The following is a 20,198-nucleotide window of genomic DNA, read 5'->3' as shown; positions in this document are numbered from 1 at the left end:
ACTGAAGTCTGTGCAGTCGACAGCTGCCATTCTAGAATGTTCACCAGTCTGCTGTAGGCTTTGAAGGGGGTTACCTCCTTTACTTGTCATCGCATCCTCTGAAGCTGGTACTGACGGCTGCTAGTCCAGAAAGCTGAGGCAGAGAGACTTGCCCAGGATGCAGAGCTGGCAAGGGGAAGGAGCCAGACCCCTCCTTACCCCATAGGTGAATCAGTGAATGAGCCAAACTTTCTGCCTCTCTCACCTGTCTCTGATAATACGTGAACATGCTGCCCGCGTGTGACACCCACCCCACCACCCAGGGCAACCGCCACTGTCCTGTCATGGATGAGGTGACACGCGGCACTCACTCCCACCTCCTCTATGGCTTCGATGCTAGACCAGAGAGAGGAAAATGCAGCAACTGACCTGTTTTTGTTGCATGTGATGAGCCTCTGAAAGCACATTTCTGAGAAGACATTTTCTGCAAGGGAAAAGAATATGTAACAAGGCGTCCTTATTTTGAAAGGGTGTGCAGTTAAAGCACACACGTGGCCACAGAGGATAAGGACCTCCTCAAAAGCACCAGGATCCTATGGCTTCTGCTTGCTTAGCAACTCTCCTCAGTGGGCCCCTTCCTCCTTAACCACCGCCTTAACCCTTCCTCCTTAAAATAATTAACAAATATATTCTGCAAATAGAGGGTGCTGAGACAAATACATACAATCTAGGCTGGGCCCAGTGTTACATCTTTCTTGCTAACAACTTCTGCTTTCTTCTGACCTTACATGCACATTAAAGCATCTGCATGCCTCTGGGGGCTGCACTGCCACGGCCTCTGCCTGAGATGGCCCTGTTTCCTAGTCACACAGCATATGAGAAATAAGCCAGAAGAGGAGGAGGTTGTTCTGACCTGCACCCTGTCTCTCGAGGAGTCAAGGCTGGATAAAAAGATGATGCTAAGGGGTCGTCTGCAGCACGGGCAAAGATAGCACAGGCAGCTGGACAAAGTCTGGCGTGCAGGGGAAGGAAGGGACAGGTGCATGGGAGAGACCAGCCGCAGGCCCCTTTCATCTGACGCCAGCTGCGAGCTCTGGGAAGTACTGCGCGGGTTGGGTGGAGGCCTAAGGGGCCAGTGTGGGTGGGGAAGGGCCCAGGGGACGTGGGGTCCTCAGAGGACCCCGAGATCCACAGAATGGGAAGGGCAGCAGGGCCATGGCAGGAGCAGGGGCAGGACGGGGCAGGGCAGTCTCTGGAAGGCCAGGCTGGAGCTGGAGGACGGGTGCCCAGGACGTGGTCACTCGTATTCACAGCAGCTCCCTCCTTGCGCCGTGCCCTGTGCCGCCTGCTCGGCGGGCTTTCTGGACATGAGTGACGTTCTGCTAGTCAGAGCAGCCTCTGAGACTGGGTGCAAATTTGTGAAAAGGCCTTTATATCCAAATCCCACTCCAGCCTCTGTCTGCATCCTCTGGACTGTGCCCATCACACGGCTGAGCCCAGAATAAAAGTGGGGGGCAGGTCCCTGCAAAGTTACGGGGTGCAGCATCCCAATGGGGGCAGGCACTGGGGTCACAAAGGGGATCCACTATGGGGACAACGGGAGACAATTTTTAGGTTAAAAGGACCACAAGGCAGTTGTGTGGACAATAGATTTGGGGGCCCAGGAGAGGAGTGAGAGAACAGGCAAGGGCCACAGGCTGGCTTGGAAAGGGAGCAGCGGTGGAGAGAGTGCACACAGGTCGGGTCATGGACATAATTTTTTGGTGACCTCTAGGTTTTGGGCCTGAGCAAGGGGATGCCATCCATGGCTCTCGCAGTCCAGGAGGCCATCGCTCCTGATGCCATGAGTGAGCCGTATCGTGGGCACTCACAGAGCAGCACAGGCAGGCACTTATTTATATTATACACACAAGAACTGGGGTACAGGCCAGAGGCACCGGGCGGGTGAGAGGATTCACCAGAGACAGATCGGGGAGCATAACAGGCAGACTGAGATACACTGCTGCGGGGAGCAGCAGGCGAGACAGGAGAGGTCAGCTGTGCCATGTGGGTCAGCTCCCTGGCCGGGGATTGAACTCATGCTGCAGCAGCTGCTGTGGATTACTTCAAAGTGCTAGCGCTTAACCGTTTGCGCCACAGGAAGGCTGCTGGGCCGGCAGTTATTTGCATGCTTTCCGTATGCATGTACGCTCTCATTGTTAAAACTAGGGAAAAACTGGCAGAAAGATGCTTAATAAACTCTGGGAATCCACCTGGCTCTTTCCTAAGGCTACCCCCTTGGCTCATACTCTTCTTACAACTCTCTGGCAAGTTTCCTCTCCCTCTCTCTTGTTTGTACTTCTGTTCAGACTTCTTGCTTGGATAATCTCAACAGAATGAACTTATCCACTGCTTCTGATCCCCTGTCCATCCTCACACCAGAGCAGAAAAATCTTCATAAAATGCAAATATAAGTGTTCTGCCCAAAATTAGTTCCCTAAAGAATAAATGTCAAACTTCAATATTTGTGTTGTCAGCCCTTTCACCCTGCTGCTAATGTCCACCTGGCACCCTCACGTCCCCTTGTGCCCGTGGTCCAGCGCCACAGGTCTGCAGTGTGTCTGCCTCCCGGGGCGCCCCCTGGAGTGCTCTCCTTCTGCGGTCCTGGAGGAGACCCCGCTCAGTGCTCTGAGGCAAAGCCTCACCCCTCCTGTGGACAGTGCAAATAGCGCACCGCTGTCCTGTGGACAGTGCAAATAGTGCTCCTTACTGTAATTTACTTCTTTTTTAAGGCAGATCAGTGGATGCTAGAGGTGGGGTGAGGAAAGGTGGGCAAAGTGGGTGAAGGGCATCAAAAAGTACAAATTTGCAAATACAAAATAAGTCCTGGGGATGTGATGTACAGAGAGGTGACTGATAATTGTGCGGTGCCTATTTCTTTATTTATTTTAGGTGGAATTTACTAATTTTATTATTTTCTCCTACAAATCTGTCTAAAACCTTGGTACCTTATATTACCTGTCCTCTAACAAAATACAGAAGGGTCAGAGTTAATGAAAAATAGCAAATAAATATGAATTGTAAAATATGGGAATGGATGACAATGCTTATCAGAAATTTAAAAGCTGCTGAGAGTAGATCTTAAAAGTTCTCCTCGTAAGGACAAAGTTCTTGTCACTACGTGGTGCAGGAAGTTAACTAGATCTGTTGTGGCGATCTTTGGCAACAGAGACAACATTGCATCGCTATGTTGTATGTCTTAAGCTAATATGTAACATGTCAATTATGCTTCCAGAAAAAAATAAATTTTATATTTATTTTTAAACACTTCATTTCTGTTTATTAAGTATTAATTGCTATTAATGGTTATTTTAAATCAGTATTTAAAAAGAGAGAGCAGGAGATTCAAGGCGGTGACAAGCTCCCATGAACTCTACTGCCTGGTCATCCTAGGTGTTACCTGGCTCTCTGAAGACTTCAGCTCGGCTGATGCTGTTGGATCCTGGAGTGGAAGCTCTGTGGAAGGTGTGAGTGAGAGAAACTTCCAGAATCTTCCTGCCAGGACGCCTTGCTGCTCACAACCCCCTGGGATAGGTTCCTTCCCGGGGCACCAGGTCAATCTCTTGAAAACAAAACTAGAGGAAAAGAATAAGTGTGGTCACTAAGAAATAACAGAAGTATTTACTGTCTGACTATGTTCCTATAGATTTAACTACTAAATTAAGTGACCTGGACCTGGTCGTTAATGAGCACTATGGAATCACTAGCTGTCACTCTTTGTTGTTATTATTTTATTTACTATGCCACGATAAATTAGGAGAGACCAGAACCCACGGATCCTTGAGTTGGTCCCAGTTCACTTTTGCTTTCCGCGGGGTTAGAACCTCCTCACTGGAAGATGCTCCTGACTTTGGTTCTCGTGTCTGAAGTTCTGATCTAGTGTTTCATGCAGCCTGACTCCACATGCAAGCCCACGACTGCTAGTGCTCACCTAAAGAACAATTTGCCTTGAAACACCGAAGGAAAAACTTGCTATGTTAGATGTAGGAGAGGTGACAGGCCAATGTCAACCTACCACAGTCGATCCTCATTGTGTGTGGATTCTGTCTCTCACCTAATCATTAACATTTACTTCTCTCTCCAGACCAATACTCGTGTGCTTCCGTGCACACCCTTAGACATGCTCAGAATGGGGCACCATCTGAGATGCCCAATGCACAGGTTTTCTGAAACGGGACAAGGCAACAGTCTGTCTCTTGTTTCTCATGATCTGTTTTGTGGCTGATTTGGCATCATGCTTCCTGCACTTCTGTGGTTTTTGTTGGCGATTTTGTTATTAAAATGGCCCCAGTGCAGCACAGCAGTGCTGTGTGGTGTGCTATGTGTGGGGGCTGCGGTGTGTTGGGTAGACACCACAAGTGTCAGGTCAGCTTCGTCCAGCTGGTGTGGTCAATGTTAATGAAGCCACGAGATGTTAAATTAGGTGTCTTTAAATAGAAACACAGACACAGGAGTCCAGCAAGATGGTGGCCGAGTGAGGACTCTGGACTCATATCCGCTGAAGGGTGACACTATGTCACATCAGAACACGGTCAAGACAGAGGGTACATACTGGAGAACTATTGGAGCAGGGGTGCAGACTGATGAGTACTGGCTTGAGGCTCCCCATGTAGAACAGTCAGCAGGGAGAACCAGCTGGATTACCTATGTCTCCTCACAGAAGAGGTTACTACTAAGAGCCTGGGGCTGGGGTAGCCGAAACACCTGCCACCTCCCAGCCCCTCCCAGGGCAAAACCAAGACAACTGAACACTAACCAGAGTTTAAGCACCTGTTAACAACAGGCCCAAATGCCCCAGGATATGACTCTGCATTGGAAGAGAGAAGAGAACGACTCCTACTTTATGACCCTGTCTCTTTTTCGACCCATGCCCAGCGCTGTATCTAGTGCATAGACTCGGCCTAAAGACGGAAGCTGACGCGAGACGGCAAGAGACATTTAGAAGGAGCTGGCCAAAGGGGTTCTCTGTATGCCGCACTCTGCCCTGGCACCCACAGCACATGGGAGCCTTGAACCCAGGACCCTCACTGGAGTGACTATTCCGTGCCCTACTGCCCCAGTTCCTCTCTGCCTATCACCCCTTGCCAGCACCAGTCCCTCGTCACTTCAACAGGTGCAAAGGCAGCTGCCTGAAAGTTTACTCCAACTATAACCTACAGAAAAGAAAAATGAAGAGACAGAAGAACCACAAATGCTGAAGCAAAAAAAAAAAAAAAAAAAACAAAACCAAAAACCCAAGAGACGTCTCAATCCAAGAACCTTGAATACGCCTGAAGAGGAGCTCAAGGTAACAGTTACATCAGTGCTTTCTGAACTAGACACAAACTAAGAAAATACGATAGGTAATGTAAAATAGGAACACAATAAATACTGAGAAAATCTGAGACCGTAACTGACAGATCTAAAACATACTATAACCAAACTAAAAAAGACAACAGAGGGCCTCAAAAGCAGACCAATGCAAGTAATGGAGAGAATTAGCGAGCTCAAAACCACAGTGTCAGAGAACACACCAACAGAACAACAAAAAAACCAGAATTCAAAAAATGAAAATGGTGTAAGAGCCCTTTGGGATAACCTAAAGAGAAACAACGTCTGTATTGTGGGGTTCCAGAAGAAGAAAAAGAGAATTAAAGAAATAATTTCTGAGAACAACCTCAAGCTGGGAAATGAACCATACGTGTTCATCTAAGAGACCCAAAAAGTTCCAAACAAAATCATACCAGAAAGACACAGTCCATGACACATTTTAATAAAACGATTGAAAACCCAAGGCAAGGACAATACTAAAAATATCAAGAGAAAAAAGGGTAACTTATGAGGGAACACTAAAATTAGTCTGTCAGTGGATTTTTCCATAGGCGCATTACAGGCAAGAAGGGAATGGAGGGAGATATTTAAAGTACTGAAAAAGATTTCTACACCAGAATCCTTTACTCTGCAAGGTTACCATTCCAGACAGAAGGGAAGGGGAAAGAGCTTCACTGAAAAGGAAAAACTAAGAGAATTTATTAACACTGAGCTGCACACGAAAGAATTGTCAAAGGGGCTATTATAAAAAGCCACAGAACAACAAATACAGAGGTTCTACTAGAAAAAACGGGGAGGAGGAGACTAACAATGTGGCCTGTCAGAAGGAGTCTGAGCCCAGACTGCACAAGAGGTCACACAAATAGTCCATCACGTACAACCTCAGCAGAACCTTCCTAGAAAAATCAACTGAAGTAGCACATAAGACAACAGAAATAACAAATGTAAAAGGAACACCTCGAAAATAAAAATACAATGGGCCTCCCCGGTGGCGCAGCTGTTGAGCGCTGGGTTGCGAAGCTGTCTGTAGCCTCTGCAGCACTGGTTCGATCCCCGGCCACCGGCAAGGGTCCCACATGGTGCGCAGACCTCTCCTGCCGCCTGCTGCTCCCCTCAGCAGTGTGTTTCGTCAGTCTACCTGTTCTGCTCCAGGTTCTGGCTCTGGTGAATCCTCTCACCCTCCCGCACTTGTGACTGTACCCAGTGCTTGGATAAATAAATAAATAAATCTTAAAAAAAAAAAATACAAGACAAACTAAAAAAACATAGCAGAATAGCAACGATCACTTACGTCTCAATAATCACCTAAGTGTAAATGGACTAAATTCACCAGTCAAAAGGTGCAGAGTGGTCAAACAGATTTCCAAACAAAGTATAACCTTCTGCTGTTTCTAAGACACTGATCTCATCAACAAAGACAAGCACAGAGTTAAAGACTGGGAGACAATCATACTGGCAAACGGCATTCAAAAAAGTCAGGAACTGCTAATTTTTATCAGATAATGTAGATTCCCAATTGAAAAAGGTAATGGGAGACAGAGACAGACACTATATTATGATAACGGGCCTAATACAAGAAGAAATGACACTCCTGAATATATATATGCAACAAATGACAGAGCACCAAGGTACATAAGATAATCAATACTGGAACTAAAGAGAGATATCAGGATTAATACCCAAGATATATTAAAAACTTCCACAATTCAACAAAAGGAAACCAAAAAGCCCAATTAATAAATGGGCAGTGGATCTGAACAGGTACTTCACCAAGAGGGTATACAGATAGCCAATAGGTATATGAAAAAATGTTCATCACCACATTCAAGAAGGGAGCTGCAGGTTAAAACCACATCAAGATACCAACCCCCACCCAGAGAATGGCATGTATTCCAAAAAACCCCAGCGACTGCTGGAGAGGATGCAGGGAAAGAAGAGCCCTATTACACTGTTGGTGGGAATGTGGAATGGTGCTTCCATTAGGGAAAGCAATTTGGTCTTACCTTAAAAAACAAAAAATGGAAATACCATGTGACCCAGCACCGTCACTCTTGGCCATCTATCCAAGGAACATAAAACCATCGCTGCAAAAAACTACATGCTCTACTGTGCTTATTGCAACACTCTTTACTATACTAGGACATGGAAGCAGCCTAAACAACCACTGATAAAAGACTGCATCAAGAAGAGGTGGTCTATCCACACTAGGGAACACTACGAGGTCATAGGAAAGGTGAAATACTGTCAATTATAGCAAAATGGTGGGAGTTCAAGGAAATTATGTGTAGTAAAGCAAGTCAGAGTGATGAAGATAAACATTGTACATTCACATAGTGGATGATTTGACAATGTGAAATACTTACAAAAACTAGTGGACATTCATAAAGTAAGTAAGGGTTCTGAGGTTAAGAGGGGGGAAAGTTAGAAGGGGCTAGGAAAAATAAGGGAAGGTGGTGGGAAAAATAGAACAAAAAAGATGCTCACATTGGCTTTTTGAAGTTAAGAAGAATATATGTTTAAGAGCAAAGAGGAAATAGACATGGAATCCTGACCACAACAATACTCAATGATTATTTTACAACTACATGGATTAAATTCGAAGAAAGTCCCTCCGAAAATCCCTATAGGAAACATTTCATATATTGCAATATTTCAGCCACCATTAACTTATCCTAAATTCAAATGAGAGGGATTCTGAACTTCTCTGTTTAGCGCATGTGGTAGATCATGTTATTGCTGTGTATATTGCTGCACCACCCTGGGAGATTACATACCCTCTCTAATGTCAAATAAAACAAAAAAAGGAAAACATATAAAAGGTTATGAATGAACCCTTTGATGAAATGTTGGGAGCAGAGTCCCAGGAACCTAGTAATGGCTCAGTGTTTGCTAATGCCATGTTTACGGGACATTATTGACCATAATTACTGCAAATAAGAAGAATCAAGTTACTTTCTCTCTCTCTCTCTCTCTCTCTCTCTCTCTCTCTCTCTCTCTCTCTTTTATTTTAAGATTTATTTATTTATTTATACAAGCACTGGGCACAGTCAGAAGCGCGGGAGGGTGAGAGAATTCACCAGAGCCAGAGCAGGGAACAGAACAGGCAGACTGACGAAGCACACTACTGAGGGGAGCACTGGGCGTGGCAGGAGAGGTCTACGCGCCATGTGGGACCCTCGCCAGTGGCTGGGGATCGAACCAGCGCTGCAGAGGCTGTGGGCAGCTTCGCAGCCCAGCGCTTAACCGCTGTACCACCGGGGAGGCCCTCAAGTTACTTTCTTAAGGGAGAGTTGAGGTTACTGGGGTTACTTGGGATTTTTGACCTTGAGTGTTCTTCACATCACCTCCTGCTTCTCACACCTGGGGTTCCCTGTGTCTCACTCGGGCGTTGACAGGAGGCATCTGGATGGGTGTGATCCCCACTCAGGAGAAAATCCCAGGGAAAGATTTTCATTCTCTGTTTTATATGTTAGATATTCATTCCCATCATTTTGAAAAAAAAAAAAAAAAAAGGGTTTGCACTGCAATACAGAGAATACCATTTTTAGGGAAGGAAAGAAAAATGTACGCTGATTAATGCTGTTGTGGATTCCTCGGTGACTTAGGAGAGCATTTCCTAACCACACAGTGTCCCCAGCACAGCACTAACACTTTATATACATTATTCTATTGTATCCCCACAACAGCCCTGCAAAATCGGCTGATCTTCATTGTACAACTCAGCAGCTGCAGATCGGGAAGTTTGATTCAAGTTGAGTCTATTTCACCCGAAGTCCAGGTCTTTCCACAGAGGCATTCTCAGTAGGCACCACTGGTGAGTGGGAACTGCCCTTCCTCTGGACACTGGATGAAACATGGGAGACCCAGAATCAAGCTCGTTCCTCCAAACTGGACGTGTCAGGTCGGCGCCACCTCAACTCCAGGGAAGCAAACCAACATGGAGTATGTGGGACAGCCTCGCAAATTCTATGCATGGTTTGATACTTTAACCGAGAGAGAGAAATGGCTGGGGGTAGGAACGAGGGGGGAAAGCAAGGCGCACTCCAGACCATCTGCTTTAATGTTACATAGTAAGTACATCTGCATTTCCTAAGCTGGACAAGAATACCCAAATGAACACCTGATCCTTTAGCTTCAGCATCGCAGACACAAAACAGCAGAGATGCTGCCACGAAACAGAACAAGTCCTGCTGCCGAGGCTTTCAGCATGATGGAAATTACACAGATTTTGGTTACTCCTGTCCCATAACCTGCACAAAGTAGATGAACCTGTTTAATGAGTCTACGAGAATGACCAAAGCTGACCTCACATCAAAGAGCCCATTGTTGCTGTGTGCTGACCTGAATTTTAATTGTGCGCTAGGTTTTTTAATTGCACCACAGATGTGCTAGAGAATAGAGGAGGTATTTGAAGGGGCAGTGGGTTTCCTTTCCCAGATGTGCTCGGGGCCTCCTAACGTGCATGATTAGATGCTGTCTGCACAGCCAGGCCTGAGTTCTCTGCCCCTCTGCAGAGACAGCCTAACAGTTACCTTTGATACAGTGGGATGTGACCTGTTTTATTTACATGGTAAAATTCAACCTGATGTATTATTAAACATCACAAAGGAGTTTAGAAAAAAAATCTGTCAATAAGTTGACAGTGAATAAGGGGGTCTCCAGGACGACCCGGAGGCCTCCAGTTGCCTTCAGCCTCCAAGAGGATCTGAGAGCCCCGACACAAGGGCCAACCGTTACTTCAAGCTGCAAGTACCGGCCTATAGAAAAAAGGAAGCTAGTTCTTAAGTGGTGACATTGATTTTTTAAAACCCTAAAGCTCAATAACATTTGCTGCAGTCTTCTTTCCAACTCCTCTTTAACTTGTTTTGTTAGCAAATTGAAGAGGGTGTTTTAGCGATCTATACACAATCAGACCCTGGCATTCCAAATTCATGTCTCATTGTGGCACTTCTGTCTTTTTTAAACATTGAGGGTCCTATACTTTCATTGCTTAAGCCTTAAAAAAATCAGTTGTCTTAAAATCTTTTTGCAACAATGGTGTTTTGATTGTTTTTTGGAGGAGGGGCAGGGAATACATAAATAAGGGTCAGGACAGTTACTCCACTCCTGAGTGTGAAACAGAAGACTACGAAAGCACTGATCTGAAGAGATAGCTGCACCCCATGATTCCTGCAGCATTATTCACAGCAGTCCAGGCATGGAAACAACCCCAGTGCTCAAGAGCAGATGCACAGATGAAGATGTGGCCCATGTACACAGAGAACTGCTCCTCAGCCATGAAAAGATGAAAGGTTGCCCCTTGCAATGACATGGATGGAGCTGCAGGGGACGATGCTAAGTGAAGTCAGTCAGAAGGAGAAAGACAAACACAAGATGTTTTTACTCATTTGTGGAATGGAAAAACAAAACAAAAAGCAAACGAACCCTAAGACCCGGACACCAGAATGGCTGTGACCACAGGGGAGGCTGAGGGAAGGGGAGGGAGAGAGGGGCTGGTAGGTGGGTGGTGGAGGGGGGCTGCACTTGGGTGGTGGGGGTGGTGAGATCCACGCAGTTGCAGGAAGGGCCAGACGACTGGCATCTACGCTGCGCCCAGCGCCTGGGGCAATGCCGCTGCTGCAAAGGCGGTGGGGGTTGGAGTGTGAGCCCTGGGGACAGGCTGGAGGCAGCAGGGTGTGGGGCTCCCATTTTTGGTGGGGTCCTTTTGGGAGGATGAAACGCGTGATTTCCAGCTTGGGTTCCAGTAAATGAGTTGTCTGCTCTGTTGTGATCTTCTTGTGAGATATTTGACTAAGGAGATGATTAAGCTATTTCCTAAAATCCCTTTTCCTTTTTGAGATATCTTTGGATTTTACTTCACGTTTCTCCACCTGCACCTAAAAAACAAATCCAGTCTACTGGTTACAGATAATCTTGCAGGCAAAGTTGCTGGATCCCTGAGAGTCTCCAAGTGATGTTGGGGTTTCCCCCACATGAGTGTGTTCACTTTCCTGAAGAGATGAGCCTCCATTTGAGCGTGCAAGTACATTTTCACAGCCAGCCAGGGCCCACGTGTAGGAAGTCTGGAAAGGGGGGAACAGTCCAGAATGGGTGTGACTTTGGTGAGATCCAGCAGTGGCCATTCTGTCTCCAAGTAGAAAGCATTCAATTGTTTTCCTCTTTGGCGGAGACTGCTAGCCATCAGCTGGGCCTCTCCTTCACACTCTAAACAGGAGGCTGAGGAATTTCTGTCCACGGCGTGTCTGGTTAGCACTAATCCACATCTAAGTGGTAGTGTTAGGTTTCCTCACTGTGTCACCGTCACCGGGTGTCCTGACAGTGGGGCCACTGTGAGTGCTGACGGCAATAGCAGAGGCTCAGAAAGACCCTCTGGAAGGGCAGGGTCTGAATCTTTCCTAGAGTTGTGTGCTGGGAAGGTGTCCTGAGGCACGTGGGGGAAGTAAGAAGGGGGTCCTGAGACTGGAGGAGTGATATGGAAGCAATTCTCCCAGAAGTCAGCTGCCTCTTGCTACACTTTCTTCAGCATCAGTAATCTTTTTTTTTTTTTTAAAGATTTATTTATTTATACAAGCACTGGGTACAGTCAGAAGCACGGGAGGGTGAGAGAATTCACCAGAGCCAGAGCAGGGAGCAGAACAGGCAGAAGGACCGAAGTACACTGCTGAGGGGAGCAGCGGGCGGCAGGAGAGGTCTGCGCGCCATGTGGGACCCTCGCCCGAGAGCCGGGGATCGAACCGGGGCTGCAGAAGCTGCAGGCAGCTTCGCAGCCTAGCACTCAACCGCTGCGCCACCGGGGAGGCCCAGCATCAGTAACCTTTTGGGCTTACGATGTACATCTTTTTCAGGCCCGTAGTTCTGATCCCTCTATCTCCCCAGAGGAGGGAAGCCGCGTCAGGCAGAGCATGGGGGTCTGGACATTGGGCCACATGCTTCCTCAAGACCCTGCAGAGGGAAGACCCAACATTCCCGCGGCCCATACTCTCCCCAGCAACTCTCCCCAAGAGGTTTGACTAAAACCCGAAGAACTTATGGTCAAGGGGTGGAGGTGGAGCGTCGCCCGAAAGCATGCTCAGAAGAGTGGTGCCCAGCTCTCTGGCGAGGAGTAGGAATGAGGGGCGAAGACGCCACATGGAAGGTGACTAAGTAGCCGGAAGCAGGAGGGAGGCTGGGGGACAGTGGACGTGCCCATGGGCTGGCCCGCTCAGTCACCTACCAGCTGGGCAACCTCGGGTGCCCACTCTCAGGGCTTCAGCATCCTTATCTGTAAAGCAGGGGTCATAAAGGCACTTAACCGAGGGTTGTGGTGAGCACGGCCCAGCACAGTGCCATCCTACCACACAAAGGCCTGGAGAGAGGCTGGGGTAGCCATGGCGAGGGTGAGTGTTGGGGGTGTGGGGCAGAAGCCAGAGGGAGGCGTGTTTGTTAGGCCCAGGAGGCTGGCGGGTTCTTCAGAGTTGGCCTGCTTGGCATGAGAAGGAGCGCCTGCTGCCGCGGCGTGACCTTCGGCGTGACCACACAGTTAGGTGGGGAGGAGGAAGAGCGGAGACCGCTGTTGTGGGCCAGGACTTCTCTCATCTTCTGAATGCTGAGCTTGGCGCCCAAGTGGAACCAGCTGGGTGTGCTCCCTTCTGCGGACCATTTGGTTTGGAAGCTTGAGAGAAAGCTGGCCAGCCTGGAAAAATCGTTTGTCAGCAGACGCTTCCGTTAAGCGACGTGAGCAGAGGCGGGTGGCGGGGGTGCCAGCAGCATGCGCCCAGGTAATTCCAGGCTGGGAGCAAGCTGGTTAAGCAAATGAAGGGTTTAAAAGAATCTGAATGAATTATACAGGTTGTTGATGTGGTCTGCCTTCACTGATCTTAAAAAAATGCCAGTGGGGACAGACTCATACCTGCCATCAAATGCTATCAGTGTCGGGCACAGGCCTGGCGTTTTTTTCCTTCTCATTGCCAGAAAATAATTCCTTTAAAAACCGAGGAACCGGACTTTCTGTGACTCTCCAAAATGACAGGAATTACTAAAAACCAAACCAACAATAGAAAAGCGCCACTTAATTTGAGCTTGTTCCTATATTTGTTCATTTATATGTGATCCAGTGTATTCTGTTGGAAAACACTGAATTCCCAAACAGAATAATCAGCTTAAAATGAATGTGGTTTATTAACAATTAAAAGTGATAACACAAGCTGAAGAAGATTGGAGGTGAAATGTTGGGTTTCCTTTGATAGGTAGAATAATTACAAAGTGTGCTTTTGAAGTTCAAGAAGACAGCCTTAGGACACAACATTTTTAAAGTAAAAATTGGCTTGCACTCTGCTCAAGTGATTTATTTTGCACTAAGAAATGGGTGTGAGACATGATGTGATTTAAAATTTCATCCCTTGATGGAAATGCTGGAGGGTGACATGATTTCTTTTTTCTCTCCACAGCCGGCTCAGCCGATGAGGTTTCCTATCTTAAAGTTAATCTTCTGAAATTCCTTAGGAATTTAAGGAAACCTAATATTTCGGTGTGTAAACAAAAGGGACAAAGGAGAATGTGCTCCCTGGGACACTGAGGAGCTGGAGAGAGGGGGAGGGCAGCTAACAGGGGTCCAGAGCTTACCACAGTCAAGCCAACTCAGCCATTCTGTTTGGCTGCCTATTAATGCTCGTTGTAAACTTCGCCTTTGCCTTAAAAACACTTCAAATAAGAGACCAGGAAAAAGACTAATCAATACAAAGTAAAAAATCAACAAGCAACTATAAACCAGAGACATACTACGGGGGGTGGGGGAGAGAGGAAGGACTAGAGTCAAAATAAGAGGGGGTGGGGTGCAGTTGTGCGGGGAATAGAACCATAATGAAAATGCACACATTGTGCAAAGATGAAAAATGATGTAAGAATTACATAAAATAAAATACTAAAAACAAAAACTCAAAAAAACCACTTCTCTGTCTTTAAGAAGGCTAGGAAGGTATGGCGGTGAAGCAGTGCTTGAGAATTTCCTTGGGTTAAATTCCCACACGCAGGCAGACTGCACCCATGTGACGTCACGGGATGTGGCCCGGGCTGGGGAGCTGGTAAGATGCGTTAGTTCTCTAGCACACAGGAACAATGGCATGAATAATGCCAAGAATGAAGACAATAGTCAAATGTAGTTAAGGAAAAAAAGGAAGTGGTGACTTTCGAGTACTTATCTTTGCTTTTAGTATCATTTAAGTTTGGCTGAATTGTTTTAATAATGACTGAGTTTAACTACCAGCTCATAACTTCCCTGAAAATCAAAGTAGACTCTCGGGAGCCAGTACAAGCGGGTGTAGCAGACGTCGCACACCCCACACTCTTGACTGGGGTAACACCTCCTAATGGGGGCGTGTTGGGGGTGTGTGTGAGACCTTCAGGTTTTACTCTGCACACATGTATTTTGTATGTATTGCTAGCGCAGTAAGAGTGACAAGAAAATGGTTTCCATGAGGCATCTGTTGTTTCTGTGCCCTCCCCTCCTTCCAGCTCAGTCCAAGCCCAGAGCCCAAACCGCCACGGTAGCCAGGACCCACAGAGAGCGCGTTCTCGGGGCACTCGAAACTTGGCATTTAATTCTAGTTGGGGCTCTGGAAGCCTGGACTACGGAGCACAAGTTATTTAATCTCTCTGAGCCTTGGGGATCTTTGTCGAATCTATTTGGTCTTTATCTCTAAGAGTCCATGTAGTCTGACCTTTACATTTCGGATTCTTTCTGTCCCTTGATATGCCTCCGATCTGCAGGAGACCAAGAGCAAGCCCACACAGAGGGTGCTGTGAAGTCCCAAATCACCACATTTATTACTTATTATACTTCCTGATGATTCCAAAGATTATGGACTATAAACTCAAGCTCTGCTTTTGTAGTCATAAGCTTGGCGGCGATGGGAGAACTGAGGTTTGGAGACCAGCTAAGGAAGGCCAGGAAATGTTCTTTCTGGTCCTTGACTCCACGCAGAGAGCTTGTGGGATTATTGGCTCATAGATGCTGGGCAACAGGGATCCTGGAGCTGTGCTCTCCATGCTGCCTGGTTTGGATTCTTCTGGAATGTTTTAGCTGGAGCAGCGGCCCTGAACAGCAGTCTGCACTGAGGTGACTCTAGTCCCTGGCCAGGAAAACTAGAAGTTTGGCCCCCAACCAAGATAATAACATCAGTTTTTATTGTTTCTATTTTTAAAACCACAAAATATGACGTGTTTATTATAGAAAATGTAGTAAAAGCCGAGGAGAAATAAAGAAAAGAGGGAAGGTTATTGATTTTCAAGTATAGAGCTTTCTGTTTTTGTTATTATGTTTTGTATATAGGAACTGAAGATATGGGTGTGTGAAATCTTAGGAGTGAGGCAGTCATTTATAAGGCTCTGGAGCTGGAAGGCTCAGCTTGGAATCCAGGCTCTACCCATTGCTGCGTGACCTTGAGCAGTTTACTCTACCTCTCTGTGCCTTAGTTTGCTCATCAGTAAAAAAAGGACAATAAAACCTGCCTTGTAGGTTTGTTGTGAGCTCTTACATATGAATTACATAGAGCAGTGCTTGGTACTCCATTCAATGAATGAGAGTTATTATTTTAAAAAGTTGTTGTATATTGGGCCTCCCCGGGTGGTGCAGCGGTTGAGCGCTGGGCTGCAGAACTGCCCGGCGCCGGTTCGATCCCCGGCCGGCTGGCGAGGGTCCCACGTGGCACGCAGACCTCTCCTGTCTCGCCCACTGCTCCACTCAGCAGTGTATTTCGTCAGTCTGCCTGTTCTGTTCCCCACTCTGTCTCTGGTGAATTCTCTCTCCCTCCCGTGCTTCTGAGTATAACCAGTGCTTGTATAAATAAATCTTAAAAAAAAAAAAGTTGTTGTATATTCATGTACAATAGTTAGTTTACTAACCTCTTATTGTTAAACTTTTAAATGGTTTCTAACTTTTCACGATTGAGATGAAATCTTTTATAAGTTACAACTTGGCATATACCCTCAGGATAAATTCTTAGGTCTGGAATCACTGAATATGCACATTTTAGTGTTTTATCCATATATGTGGAAAATCAGGGTCTTCTTATATACCATCCAAAGCACACGCATGCAAGTTCACAGCCTCACCCCGCTCCCTGGTGCACAGGCTGCATTGTCATGGTCCTCATAACAATGACAACTGCTGTCTATTTCCATAATATATACAAATGTGTGCTCTTGATCTTAAATGCAAAATATCTGCTTTGAGATACCATTAAACTGTGAAAAATTAATTAAAAGGAAGGCAAGCAGTCTATTCCAGAAATGAATTCACCTGGTCGTGCCTAGGCGTGGAAATATGTTAGTCCTGAGCAACATGGCCCTGGCTGCTCACTGGCCAGCAGCAGTGGAAGAGACACAAACCACAGGAGCTATCTGGCGTCCCAGCTCTGAGGGCAAAGGGTTTTCTCCTACATCCTCCCAGCCTCCAGATGGCCTCGGATTCTGACTTCCTGGGCTCTGAGGTGATCCCATTCCTGCAGCCAGGCCCATGCTCGCAGGCTCCATCCTTGGCTGGAGAAGCAGGGGAGTACTCCCCTGCCAGGCTTTGAGCCCCAGGCCTGGCAGGGCCCAGGGCTCTCCTTCAGAGGGAGGAGCAGCCTCTCCTCTAGGAAGGCAGCAGGAGTCTGGGATCTCTATTCTCATGCAGGACGAGTTGGAAGTTACAGCCCAGCAGGCTCTCAAACAAAGGGCTTCAGAGGAAAGTCCAGAATATCCCTGCAAGGCCTCTGGGAAGCTACAGAGGACTACTCACATATAACTCAGTTTCCAAACAGAGTCCCAGGGTGAGAGGAGGGCAGTCCCACAGGTGGCAAGATGGAAAGTATGTGGTAAAAAATTTAAGAAACTCTGGGTTAAATTAAACATGTCTCTTTACAGAAGAGCTTAAAAGTCTCTTTACCAGACCAGTGTGAGTGGGGCTCAATAAGGCATGCGGCACTTATTGAGCTCACTTGATCACAGAATCAATTTTTTTTTTTTTTCTAGCGAGCATCTTTTGGGCCTTGTGTCCCAGGAGATACTCTGGGTAAAGAGGTCACCCTAGAAAGGAGGCCGCAAGAGCACTTCTCACAGACTATCCTGATGGAGGACAAGAATAGAAAAAAACTGAAAAGGAGGTGCGCCACAAGACCAGAAACCTGGCTCTCGAGGAGGTGGGGGTAGAAGAGGTTAACAGCCACTGACACAGCTATGGAAACCAAGATCCTGAGGCCCAGACGCCTGGATGACAAAGCCTAACATCCAAGCAGGTATCCGAGGGCGCATCCAAAGGTAACGGGATGGATGGAGCCCACTGTGGAACCCCGTCCCTTTCAGAGTCTCCAGTTACCCCAAGTCAGCAGGTCGCGGGGAGGCGCACGGGCAGTGACCCCTCCCACCCAGAAGACCGGACGGGCGCAGGTCCGCACAGGCCGGGGCGCACTCCCCCTGCCCGCCCGGGCGATGCAGGTGCCCCTGCTCACAGCCCTCTCCTCCGCAGGGCAGCAGCCGCCTGCCCGCCCGCGACCCGCCCGGGCTTCTCCTCACTGGCCTCCCTCCGCGGAGGCCGCGCTCCTCAAGGCCGCCGCCTGCAGCCCCGCGGGCCTCTCTCCGCAAACCTGCGCCTCTGGGGCAGCCCCTCCTGCCCGCCGGTGTCTGCGCGAGTGTCCCTGACTCTCCCGTCCCTTTCCCTCACACACCTGCTCTTTAGCTGCAACTACCTACTGTCTCTGTCGGCGGAGAAACTGGCCTGGGGAACTCGCCGCGTGCCGCTGCAAGGGGAGTCGGGTGACCCCCTTCTCAGGGCGGACCCCAGGACCCCGCACTCCAAACCCGCAGATGCCACAAAACCACAACAATCCCACACCCCGCCACTGAGTACCGCTAGATCCCGTTGGACAGGGAGCCTGCTGAGGAGCTCACGCACAAGATGTGCTGGGGGGGGGGCCCAGCGCGTTTCCAGAACGGCTGCTGGGTGCCGGTGCGCGCGGGGGCCGGCAAGACGCAGCCCTGCGGGAGCGGTGCGGCCCTCATCTCCCTGAGTTGCTGGCTTTCTGGAGATGCGTGTCCCTTGACGAAGGGCCCGATCCTGCCGCTGACCCCGAGGCAGACCCAGAGGCCGACCTCCAACCCTGGGCAGGTCCTGGCCGGCTCGGGGGTCATGGAAACGAGCCCAAGTGTCCCCGCGCGGTCTGTGCCTGGGTCACTCGCGTCTTGCCGGGGACTGACCCGGAGCCAGAAAGGAGAACACCCCGTCACGTGGGCGGGCGGCTCGGCCGGAGGAAGGCCTCCAGGGCTGATGGAAGGGAAGGTGGCCGGCCGCCCTTTCCCTGCTGCCAGCATTCCCTCTGACAGAGACATCTCTGGTGAAAACCTTCCATGTGGGGAGATGCAAATCACTAAAAAACTCAAATCTTTCAGAGCTGAAAGGGGAGCCAGGAAAGCCCAGGCCTGAGCCTGTCTCTCCAGCTCTTGCCCACTTTGTCCGACATGAATCGGAGTCAGAGGGAGACCTATTTAGGAAAGACACAAAGCAACCCGATTGGCTGTCTACGTGGGACTGCTGACTCCCTGCTTTGCCACCCCATATCTCACTGGTCCATCTTCTCCAGCAGCTGGAATGGAGCAGGCCAGCGCCGGTGGCGAGTACACCTGCGGGCTTCCCGGAGTAAGTGTCCTACCCTGGGGAGGGGCAAAGTGGCCAAATGCAGGACGGGAGTCTCCACGGAAGACAGGGAGAGGTGAGGGCACCCTTCCTTCCACCCTCCACTTGACAGTAACCCACAAACTCGCACTGCGTGTTCTTCTCTGCAGTGCCTGAAGGACGGGGCCACTGAAGGAGGCGCTAAGCCGGGACGGCAGACTTCTAGCTTAACCTGGGATTGTAAGTCCCTGTTTTCCCAAGTTGGACCCGGACATGGAGCTGAGTGTTGCTCCTTTTCTGTTTGTTCTAATTTCCAGCATCTGCCTCCTCACGTCGTTCCCATAATGCCTTCCTGGGCCGCTTCTGCCATGCCCAATTCTTTAATCTGTTCTGATCAGGACAGGAGCAGGTGTGGTACCTCTGGCTTCCCTGGTGGTGGGGCCACACTTAATCTTGTTGCCACAGACTGTGTTTGGGGACAAGTCTTGACCTGCCTACCCAGTTGTAGTTTCTCCACTGATAATCATCCCACCTCACCTTGAAGTTGAAATTTCTTTGGCATCCCTTTTCTAGGGCCGTTTGGAGTCTGCAAAGGATACTGCTGAACTTTGTAGGACTTAGTCCTAGAGGCAGTTTCCTCAACCAGCTTGCACTTAACTCAAGCAAGACTGTTCAAGGTGATAAAGGGAATTTCCTCTGGGCCTCCCTGGTGGCACAAGGGCTTGAGCACAGCACTTTGAAGCAATCTGCGGCCTCTGCAGCACGAGTTTGATCCCTGGCTGACCAGGGAGCTACCCACATGGTGCTGCAGACCTCTCCTGTCTCGTCCACTGTTCCCCTCAGCAGTGAATTTCAGTGAGTCTACCTGTTCTGTTCCCCACTTTGTCTCTGGCGAATCCTCTCACTACCCGCACCTCTGGCCTGTAGCCCAGTTCTTGTGTACACAAATAAATAAATCTTTTAAAAAAGGAAATTTTCTCTAAGGTCAGATGTGCAGCAAGCAAGGTCAGCTTGTCTATGGCAGTGGTTAGCAATGCATACTCTAGGGTCAGTCTAGATGGGTTCAAATCCTGGATCTGTCACTGACAGCCAGATAATCTTCAACAAATGACTTAGTCTCACTGGGCTTCCATTTTCTCACCTACAAAATAAATATACAAGCTCACAGGCTTGTGAGGATTGAGTGACAAAAGCCCTCGATAGTGCATGTCACATAGTAAGTGAGCAATAAAGTCAGCTATTGTTG

At 48.4% G+C, this 20,198-nt stretch overlaps 1 protein-coding gene across 1 annotated transcript in view; it reads right to left on the bottom strand.

The window, feature by feature from the left end:
* LOC119242943 (uncharacterized) overlaps positions 1-20,198 on the bottom strand; it is an 86,581-nt gene that overhangs the window by 28,691 nt on the left and 37,692 nt on the right. Inside the window, exons 2-3 of the mRNA XM_054693976.1 lie at positions 3,419-3,593; positions 409-463 (exon numbers count right to left, since the gene is read on the bottom strand). Of these exons, the coding sequence (XP_054549951.1) occupies positions 409-460 (52 nt within the window). The 5' untranslated portion in view covers positions 461-463; positions 3,419-3,593. The remainder of the gene's footprint in view (positions 1-408; positions 464-3,418; positions 3,594-20,198) is intronic.

The sequence above is a fragment of the Talpa occidentalis genome, unplaced genomic scaffold (assembly GCF_014898055.3).
Source record: "Talpa occidentalis isolate TD23 unplaced genomic scaffold, MPIMG_talOcc4v2.1 talOcc4.13, whole genome shotgun sequence".
In the NCBI taxonomy this organism is placed as follows: Eukaryota; Metazoa; Chordata; class Mammalia; order Eulipotyphla; family Talpidae; genus Talpa; species Talpa occidentalis.
The sequence above is the reverse complement of the archived record's forward strand: the minus strand, read 5'-3'. Positions and strand labels throughout refer to the sequence as shown.